This window comes from Euprymna scolopes, chromosome 41, assembly GCF_053919585.1.
Source record: "Euprymna scolopes isolate OS-2025 chromosome 41, ASM5391958v1, whole genome shotgun sequence".
Lineage (NCBI taxonomy): Eukaryota > Metazoa > Mollusca > Cephalopoda > Sepiida > Sepiolidae > Euprymna > Euprymna scolopes.
In genome coordinates, this window is record NC_136522.1 from 48,176,535 (window position 1) to 48,190,687 (window position 14,153).

A 14,153-nucleotide genomic window follows, 5' to 3' on the forward strand; every position below is an offset into this window, starting at 1 on the left:
CAAACGGTTCCCCAGTTTGATACAAAACACCTGATGAAGGCTGGAGGGCAAAACGGCCGAAACGTTGTGACTATAACAACCAAGATGAGGAAGTCAGTCCGACAATCTCAATAAATGAAAACACCTCATCTCAAAAATACAGACAATTACTAACCTCCTCTCTCTTCAATGCACTTGTACCGTTCTAACAACTTCTGAAAGATCCCATGGAAGTCCTCTTGTGTAAGCATGTCAATGACCCTCGTCACAGCTTCTTTCATCTCCTCAATTACCTCATAACTACAGTCTCTAAAGTTTTCCTTGAGCTTAGGGAATAACCAAAAGTCATAGGGAGCAAGGTCTGGACTACAGGGAGGGTGAGAAACTGTATTGATGCCTCATCTTGGTTAAATAGTCTGTGACAACGATGGAGTTGTGGACTGGTGCATGGGTGCAAATCCTCCGCATCTTCAGTTACTAGCGAATAATTGTGTGTACAGTACTAACACTAACATCAAACTGCGCACTTATATCTCTATAGACACACGATAGTCCTTATCCATGAAATTCTTTATTTGGCCAATCAACTCTGGTGTTCTGACTGTCTTACTCCTCCCATACCTCTCATCATCCCTCACAGACTCCCCGCCTTCCCTGAATCTATTATGCCACTCAAAAACTGACGTTCGGTTCATGCAAGATGGTCCAAAAGCAGTCTGAAGCATTCTATACGTTTCTGTGACTTCTTTCCAAGTTTAAAACAGAATTTTATTGCATATCGTTCTTCGAAAGTCTCCTCCTGTCCATATTGTATTTTTGAAATTCACCAGCTGTAGCAATCAGACTTTATTAGGGTGTACTCCAATTCCCGATGTAGCTGTTCATTTGAACCTGAAATCATAAAAATTAGTTATCTCATAAGAATTATAGAAATAACTGAATTTTCAAGAGTCTGCAACAATTTTTAATGCCTGTACAAAAAGTCTGGAAACTTATTGAAGGCACCTCATATGTTAAGTTTTAGTTTTTTATATATCTATTGATTTCATAAAGATATAGTTTTGTTACTAAAAGAATTGTCCAGAATTTCCTCTGTTAAAAAATAAAAATTTGTCATGTACATGCTCTTAACGAAATGAAAATGTCATATTCCAAAAATTACATAAATTGATCAAGTAATTTTATTTTTAACCAAGAAAATCAAATTTTATGACTAAACAAAAAAGGACTGTCTCGCATCACCATCTTAAAGTAACAAAGGAAGATAACTCCACAATAATTAAAACTTGAGAGATTAACCTGTAATGCCTACGATTTCTCATTAATTGATTAAAATCATTTAACAATCTTTTTTTTTTTTTTTTTTTTTTTATAAAATTAAATAACTTGATCAATTTATATGATTTTTAGAAGATAATCTTTTTGTTCCAACACCATAAAGATTTTTCTGTATTTTTCTTTTTTAATATGGAGAGAATTCTGGACAACTACCAAAAGTTTTTTGTTTTTTCCAATTGAAGTTTCATCATGTCTGACTGATGCATATAAGCATGACGGACTAATTGATGGATAGATCCATTTCTAGAAATTATTGGACACATCTTCTAATACATAGAGTAAAGTTAGTCTCTTTTTTTTTTTGACATAGAAGTTACCACTCATCAAGGCTTGAAGGCCACTTGAGGATAAGGGTTAATGAGTGTACGATGGTCACCAAGATAACAGTGTATTAATAGATAGTGCTGGAGTTGAGGTAGAAATGGATTATTTAGGGAGGCAGTTCAACAAGAACTTGTTTACATTGGACTTGAAGGCAACCATATTGTAGTCAGCTGGAAAGCAGATCAGCAGAACTGTTCCACAAAGTTCTAGAAAAAAAAGCTTTGTTCATAGAATTTGTGTTTAGATTTAGGCACAGATAGAAAATGGAGGAAACTGTTGATGGTTGTTGCTAGACAAGTGTTTTTTGTGAAAGTTTGGCAAGGGGGGGGGCATTGATTGAAACTCAGACGAGCACTTCTATGAAAAGAAATATAGACCAGAGACAAACTCACAACATCTCTTCTGTGGGAAAGAGGTTGCAGGGAAGAATAAAGGGCATCACCTATTAGGTTTCAAAGCCGGTTTTGAATTTTCTCAAGGAAGAACAAGATGCTCTGAGCAGCTCCTCCCTAGTACTCCATTTTATGACATGTCTGGCTCTTATATAGGTAAAGGATTGGGTTAGGAGTTAGATACCTTCTGAAATGGTAGGATGATGCAACCATTTTCCAATGACCCTGGCAACAGATTTTATGAAAGTCTTCCATTTCAGGTCAGGAGTCAAGGTCAGACGCAGAAGTTTGCCAAAACAGGAAGCCTCTTTTAGACGAGAGCCGTTCATATCAATTGGGGCCAAGTGGGGATCAGAGCGTTTACGTTGAAAAGATAAAAGTTTTTGATCTGTTAAAATTAATCAGTCCTTTTTTTACCCTATTGCACTACACGCTCAAGATCTGTCATCGATGGATTTCTTTTTAAAAATCAATATCTGATTCTGGTTTGACAGTTCAGTGGATCGTTGCAACAGGTTGAGGAAGAATAAAATATAATTTGATTTAATTCTTTTGATGAAATACTTAAAACAAATCGCAATTATCTTCATACAGATGACACCTTAAAAAGACGTTTGTATTTGTCAATGCAGAGTTGCTTCCCTTTTGCCCCCCCCCCCCCAAATCTGTATAATTTGAAAAAAATAAAAAAAGTAAATTGTAAGTAAAAAGACAACCGGGCAACACCAGATAGGAACAGCTGTTCTAAGATGAAATGCATACCTTGAATCTTGACTTTCAGCAATGAAAATGTTATTTAAAACTAAAGTGTGACAGATGGATCAGTAGATAAAACCTCTCGAATGTAGGCAACATCATTGTCATCACCTCATCATATTTGGTTTGTCTTTACCTGGATCTTTTTTTTTTTTTTATCTCAATTTTATTTTTATTACTTCCCCCAATGCTTTCCTTGGCCTTTTCCTATGAACTGGACCTGTTATCTCAACTGTTCTGCATCTGTTGACACAAGAACTATCATCCATTTTTTTTTTCAAAGTGTTTATACCATTGAAGTGTCAAAATATCTACCTATCCTATCCAGATTTAATCTTTCTTTGAGATCATCCGAACTAAGCTTGTTTTTAAGATTCACATTACACATCTATCGTATCAGTCCGATGGCATTTGTCTCCATAGAACGCGCCATTCATCTTTTTTAAAAAGACAAGTAACTCTGTATTCAACAGGAGTTATTTCCCTTTGTTTTTGAACAAAAATTATTAATCTGTTAAAAAACAGAAAAATGAAACAAATTGTAAGTACCTATTTACTATGCCTCCCCACGGGACAGTTAGACACCAGGGTCGTTTTTTAACATGGAGAAAAGGTACAAAAATAAAAAATTGTCTCAGTCGTGAAGGACTGATCCTCCACTGAGAGAGAGCAAGAAATGGAAGTGCAGCATCTGGAGAACAGATACTACACTTTGATCTTGACAGAAAAATTGACAAAGTTTAGCGGAATAAATTCAGTGACGTGTTTGAAAATAAAAAAATATTAAAAATAAAAAACAAACAAACAAACTTTGTTGATAAAATTTTGTGTTTGGACGCCTTTAAGAGATTGACTTCCAAACTAACCTATCAATGGCCTTTATTTCTCTTTCTCTCCATTTTTTTTATCACTTCCTCTCATGTTTACCTTTGCCTTCCATTGTAAAGTGAACCTGCTATCTCAACTGTTCTACATCTACTTTCCGAAGAATTCTCACCCATTTTCAACATAGCTATATCATCAAAGTTTTCTGTTCTGAACACTGCCAAAATTTAATCTTCCTCTGAGGCCTTCAGAACTAAGCCTGTCTTTAAGACGCACATTCATTGCATCATTTTCAGATCATTTGTCTGCAGACAACATGTCATTCATCTTTAAAAAAAAAAAGAAAAAAAAAAAAGACAAATTCGTCAATAGAGAGCTACTTTGTTCTGGAATAATCTATATATTAATTCAATAGTGTGTGTCTTATTTTCTGTGTCACACTTACATCCGGGTTGTTTAATTGTTATATACTTCCATTTCTTGTCATAAATAATTTTACCAAGAATTCTTCATAAGTTTTAGTTTCTGTTTCGATTATAACTGGTGTAATAACCAGTAATCTCTTGTTTTTTTTTAATAATAATTTTATTAAGAATTCTTCATAAGTTTTTGTTTCAGTTTTGATTATGGCTGAAGGAATTCAAGTTATATATATACATATATTTATTTCATAAGTTTTTATTTAGGTTTCTGTTCAAGCTAATGCACCAAAGTCATATGGATATATATATATATATATATATATATATATATATATATATTTTGAAATCGCAACTTTATAATATATAAAAATCGATAGAACATTAACTCTATAATATTATGTACGAAATTTGCAATATTTAAAATATCATATTTAAGCATATTTTACAACCGGGCTATGCTGGGCGTCCCTACTATCTTAGATAAATACTTTTGCAGTTTTAACAAAAAAGCTACTATAATATCGGAGCGTCTCCATTTACACTGAACATCTATAGAATGCCAACATCAATATATTACATATGAATGAGTCCCCTGTGGAATTTCTACAGATCCTGCTAGTAATTAATATTTTGTTAAAAAAAAAATAGTCTGCATAGTTACAAATGAAAAACAAAAATCGAAGTAAAAATCTACATTCAGAAAAAAAAAAAAAATGATTTAAACTTTTTAAATTGATGCGTGACAAATGAATTGATTGACAAAGTTTATCAAAATAAATTCAATGACTTGTCTAAAAAATATTTTAAGAATAAAGGACCAAAGAAAATCTTTAAATGAAATTTGTCATTCTTCAAAAACAACAAAAATAAATAAATAAATAAAAATCATCTTTTGAAAGAAATAAGGTTTTAGAGAAAAAGAAGAAAAATGTCAGCCATGACACTTGAAAGTTTCCTTATCTAAATTTAACAAAATTAACATCTGAAAGATAAGGGACTTACAAATTAGGGCAAAGGTTAGTTGAGAGGAAGAATTCTGGTGCCAGGAATATATTTTGTGGGTTGGCTAAGAGGAAGTTGTTAGTTCGAAAGGTACTGTCATGAAATGTGTAGGGTTTTATGCACATTCATCAATCTGGTGAATACAAGAAGGCAGAACCAAATCTATTATTATGATAAAGCTAAGTCAATGTTTTCCTTAGTCTTCTTTCTTATATACTTAAATCATGCAAATATATACTAAAATATGTCTTAGTTTTGGGATTAAGTTATGTTTGAAAAGATGTTGTTTAAATTGTTTGAATCAGCATGAAGTATTGTTGTCACATTTAGACAGATGCATCTTCCACTAGTCTCTTAGACAAAATCCAAAAAGAGTTCCAAATCTAAAAGGTCTGCACTATTGGCTGAGCTCCAATCCTTGTCCCTTTGCCATAATGTGGCATCTCTGTTTCTATTTTTCCAAGTACTCTAATGGAATGTGGTTTGATGAGCTAATAATGCTTACATCTTCACGTACATACTCTTGACTAATCTGACAAGCAGCAAAATTCCACCGCTTCACTGTTCAGGTCCCTAAATACCTTCTACTCTAATAATTTAATCCTATGAACTGCTACACTTTATAATTTCTTCTGTTTCTATACCGTACTAACATGCAGAAATATTAAGATAATGTGAACAGGTATCTTTCAGCTCAACTCACCTCATAATCTGTTGTAGCCATGATTTCAATTAGTAGCACCTCATATTCAAGTGGCAATATGCCTTGTTTGAGATGAAAAAGAGTTTTAAGACAAGCTGTAATTTATAATTAACTGAAATATAGATTCAAAACGGCAGTTATGTGGATTTGAGTTCTTCATTTTTTTTTTTTTTTTTTTTTTTTAAAATCTAGTAAAAGTAGAACTCTTCTTTTCATAAATCCAGAAAAAGCAGATTTCCTCTTAAATTGCTAGAGCAGTGGTTTCAAATGGCTGTACCATGGCACATCAGTGTGCCACAGAATGCATACTGGTGTATCGTTAAGAAGTTATAGATGGAAGTTACAAGTTATTATTGATGAAAAACAGCTTTCATATCGATGGGAGTTGTTTGTATTAACGAATACTCACACATTATTACTTACATGATACTGATGTTTGAATGTAAAAGAAGAAATAAAATGCATAATGAATAGTTTGTTTAAACAAGAAACACTCATCTCACAGAAATCACTATCAATAATTTCCCTCACTCTTTATCTGTACCTAAACCTAAACGTAGATTCCATGAGCAAAGCTTCTTTATTAGAACTGCACGCCTATGGAATTGTCTTCCGTTTTCCTGCTTTCCAGCTGATTACAATAGGGTTGTCTTCAAGTCTAACGTAAACAAGTTTTTGATGAGCCGTTCCATATAAGTTAACAAATTTACCAAATTTCCATTACTAACGATTACTATATTGTCCAATTTCTACTGTACGCTCTTTAACCCTTATCCTCGAGTGGCCTTAAGGCCTTGGTAAGTGGTAATGCCTCTGTAAAAAAAAAAAAAATTGTTGGCCCCCTGACAAAAGGAGGGTGGACCTGTAAATTTACCTTTGTCCGTTCGTCCATTCACACTTTGCTCAATAACTATGCCTTGGAATTTTTTTAAATTTTGCACAAACATTAAACATGATATGAGTAAAAAGAGTAACCAAATGGATTTTCCGGGAAAACTCTGTTTGCCCCCCCCCCAGGGGTGTCATTTGGGTTAAAATGGCTAAAATTGACACTTTTGTGCTTATTAAAAAAAAATTGATGCCTCAAATTTTTATAAAATTTTTTCAAAAGTTGTAACAAACTGATTTCTATATAATTTTGTTTGTCTATATGTTTCAATAACTCTTGGGTGTGCCCCAAGGGCTCTTTTAGGGCTAATAAAAACACTCCATTTTTGGGGACTATTTTACCATACTTGTCCAAAATTTTCTGTGTATGTCTATTTAGCAGTTCTGCATGGTATTGAACTCGAATTGAAATATGTTAAGACCCTGGAGACTTTTGGAATTAAATGGGAGTGGGGATGATGGACTTAATCATTTCTTTTTTCGCTAGTGGAAGAATAAAGTGAAGATAGACGTTTTAGATATGTTTCCATCAGTTTGCAAACCGTGCAATTCTAAAGCGGATTCGCATCATTAGCAAGCATTTAGCATGTTTAGGAAATAAAACTGAATACTGTTTTCTCTCAATCAACGTGGAAGATTTCTTTCCTAAATTTTCTTAATTATCAATTTTTAAAAATTTGGTTATGTGAATCTAAATTTTCTTATCAATTTTTAAAAATTTGGTTATGTGAATCTAAATTTTCTTATCAATTTTTAAAAATTTGGTTATGTGAATCTAAATTTTCTTATCAATTTTTAAAAATTTGGTTATGTGAATCTAAATTTTCTTATCAATTTTTAAAAATTTGGTTATGTGAATCTAAATTTTCTTATCAATTTTTAAAAATTTGGTCATGTGAATCTAAATTTTATCAATTTTTAAAAATTTGGTCATATGAATCTAAATTTTCTTATCAATTTTTAAAAATTTGGTTATGTGAATCTAAATTTTCTTATCAATTTTTAAAAATTTGGTTATGTGAATCTAAATTTTCTTATCAATTTTTAAAAATTTGGTTATGTGAATCTAAATTTTCTTATCAATTTTTAAAAATTTGGTTATGTGAATCTAAATTTTCTTATCAATTTTTAAAAATTTGGTTATGTGAATCTAAATTTTCTTATCAATTTTTAAAAATTTGGTTATGTGAATCTAAATTTTATCAATTTTTAAAAATTTGGTTATGGGAATCTAAATTTTCTTATCAATTTTTAAAAATTTGGTTATGTGAATCTAAATTTTATCAATTTTTAAAAATTTGGTCATGTGAATCTAAATTTTATCAATTTTTAAAAATTTGGTCATATGAATCTAAATTTTCTTATCAATTTTTAAAAATTTGGTTATGTGAATCTAAATTTTCTTATCAATTTTTAAAAATTTGGTCATGTGAATCTAAATTTTATCAATTTTTAAAAATTTGGTTATGTGAATCTAAATTTTCTTATCAATTTTTAAAAATTTGGTCATGTGAATCTAAATTTTATCAATTTTTAAAAATTTGGTCATATGAATCTAAATTTTCTTATCAATTTTTAAAAATTTGGTTATGTGAATCTAAATTTTCTTATCAATTTTTAAAAATTTGGTCATGTGAATCTAAATTTTCTTATCAATTTTTAAAAATTTGGTCATGTGAATCTAAATTTTATCAATTTTTAAAAATTTGGTCATGTGAATCTAAATTTTATCAATTTTTAAAAATTTGGTTATGTGAATCTAAATTTTCTTATCAATTTTTAAAAATTTGGTTATGTGAATCTAAATTTTCTTATCAATTTTTAAAAATTTGGTCATGTGAATCTAAATTTTCTTATCAATTTTTAAAAATTTGGTTATGTGAATCTAAATTTTATCAATTTTTAAAAATTTGGTTATGTGAATCTAAATTTTATCAATTTTTAAAAATTTGGTCATGTGAATCTAAATTTTATCAATTTTTAAAAATTTGGTTATGTGAATCTGAATAATTTTCAAGTTTTTCTAGTGATCGTATGCACATGCTTTTTGGATTCTTGTTATCGAAGAATATCCAACTTTAAATTAAAAAAAAAAAAAGCCATTAAATTTTAATGCAATTCTCAATTTTGTACCTATGTTAACTATGGTTTCCTTACTAAACAACACTTAAAATGATTTTTAAAAAAAACCCATTAAATACATAAAAACATATCAGAACATTTAATAGCATGTTTATCTCAGAGTAGCCCACATGTGCAGCAGTAGTAAGGAGAAACCAAACACAACTGTCTCACTGACCTTAATCATTATTACTTTATACCAGGTACTGAATACCTGATATGTTTTATTTACATGAATAAAAAATGTGCTTATATGATTTTTATTTTTTATTGCAAAAAGCCGTTGTGTAGAATATATTCATTTTTTTGTGATAGGTGTGCCATAAAAATTCAGAGCTCAATAGTGTATTGCCTTCTGAAAAAGGTTGGAAACCAGTATAGCCTCTCAAAATCTGCGTTTTTTCTTTCTTTTTTTTTTTTTTTTATAAAAATAAAAGCTACTTTCTCTCTTATAATCTTTCTCTCTGAAAATGTTAATTATACCATGAAAGTTAAAACCTTAAACAGTTCATGAAGGGGGGGGGATTAGATGACTATTTAATCAGAAAAAATGACTTCCTGGTACTTGCCTTCCCTCCACATGCATTCTGTTTCTACATTTTTTAATTTATTTTTTTTCTTATGAGTTAATGTATTTTATTCTCATATATATGTGTGTGTGTGTGTGTGTGCATGTGTATATATTGATTTAAAAAAAAAATTTTTTTTTTATTCCAAACGAAGTATATTGATACTTGAAGCATAAAGGGTTACTATTTGGGATTATGTCTAACAGGGGACTGAAACGGAGTTAGGGGCAGTGAGATGTCTGTTCTCATGACATTCAAACTTCAGTAAGTTAGTACAATCAGGAAAACAGAAAATGGATGGAATTATCAAGTCTAGCAGTCAGAGGGAAGAAACTATTAGAGTAGAAGGGTTTCCGGCATCTAGGCACCTCAACAATGAAGGGGTGAAATTTTACTGCTTATCAGGGGTATTCATGTTGAGGAGGCACAAGTGCTATGAGTTTGTCAAAACACATTCCATTAAAATACTTGTAATAAAACAGACACTGGGATGTAATGTTGCTGCGATGGGACAGAGGTTGGAGCTTGGTTGATAATGCTGAACCCTCTGGTTTGATTTTTATTTCTTTCTGTGTTTGTTTGTTTTTTGTTTGTCTTTTCATACATGCCATCTCCACACTATTTTATTGCATGATTTATCATGTATTTTATGCTTGTGTGTGTGTACTAATCTAATATTGACAATATTTTCCATAATCTGATGCATTTGGAAATCTAGTTATCTGCCCTTAAGGAATGTAAATATAGAGTTGTCTGCACTTGGTAAATTTTAATCCTTTTTCGTTTGCTTTGGTTTTTCTTTTCCAGACACCACCTGCATCGAAAAAAAAAGAAACCCATTACAGTGGATATGGTACGTTACCTAAAGAGCGTCATCGTCATAAGGATGAGGAGAGTGGGAAATTGCGGGTCTTTCCCACCCTGGGGAAGACCCTGTTGCGTATGAAAACGGGCAAGAGGAGCTGTTCAGCACCCAACTTAGGTGAAGGCGAGACGTCTTGTCTTTTTGCCTGCATTTGGTATGCCATAACAGCAGCATGCGTCCACATTTAGACGTGCCAGGGGTGTGACCGTGGCACCATAGAAAGTGGCCAGTTAATATTAATAATTATTTTATAATAATAGTGCATGGATCTTTTTATTTTTATTTCTGTTTTCTTTTTTTTTAATCTTTTCTTTTTTCTTTTCTTTGCTTTCTTTCTTTAAAACTTTTCGTTTTTTCTTTTCTTTCTGTTTTAATCTGTTTTTCTTTTTTCAATCTTTTTTTTTTTTTTTTGGTGCTTGTATAGATTGGCGATATTTTAAACTAACGCATTTCAGGTGAAAACATTATTACGTACTTGCATGTCTCATCGAAATTAGTATAAATTACAAAAATTTATTGAATTATAGGGTTTAATAGTATGTCTTATTGTGAAAAAGTTGTGAAACCAATTCAGTATGACAAGCTGACATATCTCCCTTGACTTAAATTAAGAGTGTGCCATTTTTAAACGCAGAATCTCAGAACATAATTGTGGATTTTTTTTTTTTTGTCAAAAATACATTATTTTTCATAATTTTTGTCATTTGTACTAATTCCGTCATGACACATAAGTATGCAATAACTCTGGCTGTGACAAGAGAATATTATCATTTTTTTTGACTCTCGAGTATATATCCAACACAGCTAGACACAGTCAATCAACTGAGAACCACATCGCCCTATATAAAAACATATAAGATATTAATTGATATACACTCGAGTCAAAATAATGAAAAGAATATTCTCTTGTCATAGCCCTAGTAATAATGTTTTCACCTGAAATGTGTTGGATTAAAAGATCAATTTATACAAGCACCTTTTTTTTTTTTATTTCTTTATTTTTCTTTTTGGTAATCATCTTTACCGACATGAATTATTTTAAAGGAAATAACATTGGGTAATTATTCAAAAACAATTTATGATTTATTTATTGATTTGTGACCTATTTGTGTTAAAAAAATTAAATATTTAATAAGATTTTGAAAAATAAAAATGTTTCTCTGATGATAAATATTTTACTATCCAGAATTAATTAGCAAAAAAAAAAAAAATTCAAGTTTAAAAATAAAAAAAATCTAATGATTTTTAATAAAATATTTGAATCTTAAATGTAGTTTCAAAAACATTCTCTGTTTTTTCAAAAAACAGACAAATAAACACATCTTCAGATTATAAATCTTCATATATCTAAGTTTTTCAAAATTATTCATAAATATTATTAATACTAAAAAAAAAACAATTTTAATTTGTCGTAAATAGTGTAAGTAAAATAATCCAATTATATATTTCCTCTAATGAACGTTGATTATTTTATTCAGTTGTTATTGTAGTAGTAATGTCACAAATAACCTTACCACAATAGGACAAAGGGTGTGTTCTTTCTGCTACACATGGAAAGAACAAAGAAAAAAGAAAGCGCAAGAAGTGTATCTGGTTTTATGCTAAAAGAGATGAAGAAGGTGATAGTCCCACGTGATTTGAAATGGATAAAAGAACCTGGCTTGGAGGGAAAGAGGGCAGTTCTTCATTACATCTTGCGTGGATGGAAACGTTAGGATCAGTCACAGCCTTGCAGAACAATTATATACAGCAAATCAAATTGATTATAACTTCGTTTAAATATTTAATAAAATATCTTGCCTTGATAGAATTCAAAACAGACTTCAAAACCTAGTCACAGCCGTGCAGAACAATTATATATATGTATATAACAATTATATACATATATATATAACAATTATATACATATATATATATATATAACAATTATATACATATATATATATATATATATATATATAACAATTATATACATATATATATAACAATTATATACATATATATATAACAATTATATACATATATATATAACAATTATATACATATATATATATAACAATTATATACATATATATATAACAATTATATACATATATATATAACAATTATATACATATATATATAACAATTATATACATATATATATAACAATTATATACATATATATATAACAATTATATACATATATATATAACAATTATATACATATATATATAACAATTATATACATATATATATAACAATTATATACATATATATATAACAATTATATACATATATATATATAACAATTATATACATATATATATATAACAATTATATACATATATATATATATAACAATTATATACATATATATATAACAATTATATACATATATATATAACAATTATATACATATATATATATAACAATTATATACATATATATATAACAATTATATACATATATATATATAACAATTATATACATATATATATAACAATTATATACATATATATATATAACAATTATATACATATATATATATAACAATTATATACATATATATATATATAACAATTATATATATATATATATATAACAATTATATATATATATATATATATAACAATTATATATATATATATATATAACAATTATATATATATATATATAACAATTATATATATATATATATAACAATTATATACATATATATATATATAACAATTATATACATATATATATATATAACAATTATATACATATATATATATATAACAATTATATACATATATATATATATATAACAATTATATACATATATATATATATAACAATTATATACATATATATATATATAACAATTATATACATATATATATATATAACAATTATATACATATATATATATATAACAATTATATACATATATATATAACAATTATATGCATATATATATAACAATTATATACATATATATAACAATTATATACATATATATATACATATACATATATATATACATATATATATATATAACAATTATATACACATATATATATATATATAACAATTATATACATATATATATATAACAATTATATACATATATATATATATATATATATATATATAACAATTATATACATTCTTTTCTCTTCCCTGCAACCTTTTTCCCACAGAAGAGATGTTGTGAGTCTGTCTCTACTCTATCATCATTTTCATGGCAAGTGCTCGTCGGCGCTTCAATCTATGGTGCTCCCTTGTCAAACGTTCACAAAAAAACACTCAACTACCTACAACCACTATCAATAATTTTCCTCACTCTCTATCTGTGCCTAATTCTAAACGGAGATTCCATGAACGAACGTTCTTTTTTTTAGAACTGCCAACTGTGGAACATTGTTTCATTGGCCTGCTTTCCAGCGTATTATGATATAGTAGTCTTCAAGTCCAATGTAAACAAGTTCCTGTTGAGCCATCCCCTTAAATAATCCAAATTCTACCGAATATATGCCATTAATGATTACTAAACTACCACCTTACATTCATTAACCCTTATCCTTGAGTAGCCTTTGCGCCTTGATAAGTGGTGATTACCTTGTAAAAAAAAAAAAAACCCCCAAAAAAAACACATTTTTGACGCAGATAGGTTGTAAATAAGTAGGCAAAGCAAAATGAATTGTTTTTGGCTAATTTTTCTCTAATCATAGGATCTATAATACAGCGCTTTTTCAGTTCAACACTAGCTTTGTCTGACTGCTAGTCTATTCAGTCCTAGGAGGTCCACCCTCCCACGCTTTTACCTCTCTGAGAAAGGGGTTGGTTTGTTACTAATCACCTGAGATGTTCTTACGACGGGGTTGCTCAAGTATTTTTTGTGGGTCAGAATGTGCTTATCCTAGTGTGCTGGCTTTTCAAAACCACACCCGACCTTGTATCTAACCTCCTGACAACGAGGTAACTAAATAATTTCTGTCTGTA

At 29.1% G+C, this 14,153-nt stretch overlaps 1 protein-coding gene across 17 annotated transcripts in view; it reads left to right on the forward strand.

Annotated features, from left to right (window-relative positions):
• Positions 1–14,153, forward strand: part of LOC145266513 (liprin-beta-1-like) — an 840,289-nt gene that overhangs the window by 727,826 nt on the left and 98,310 nt on the right. For 15 of the 17 annotated variants that reach the window (XM_080122251.1, XM_080122249.1, XM_080122253.1 and 12 more), the window contains one exon: positions 10,127–10,301. In XM_080122251.1, coding sequence (XP_079978377.1) covers positions 10,127–10,301 — 175 coding nt within the window. The remainder of the gene's footprint in view (positions 1–10,126; positions 10,302–14,153) is intronic. The other 2 variants (XM_080122257.1, XM_080122255.1) reach the window with 1 other exon arrangement.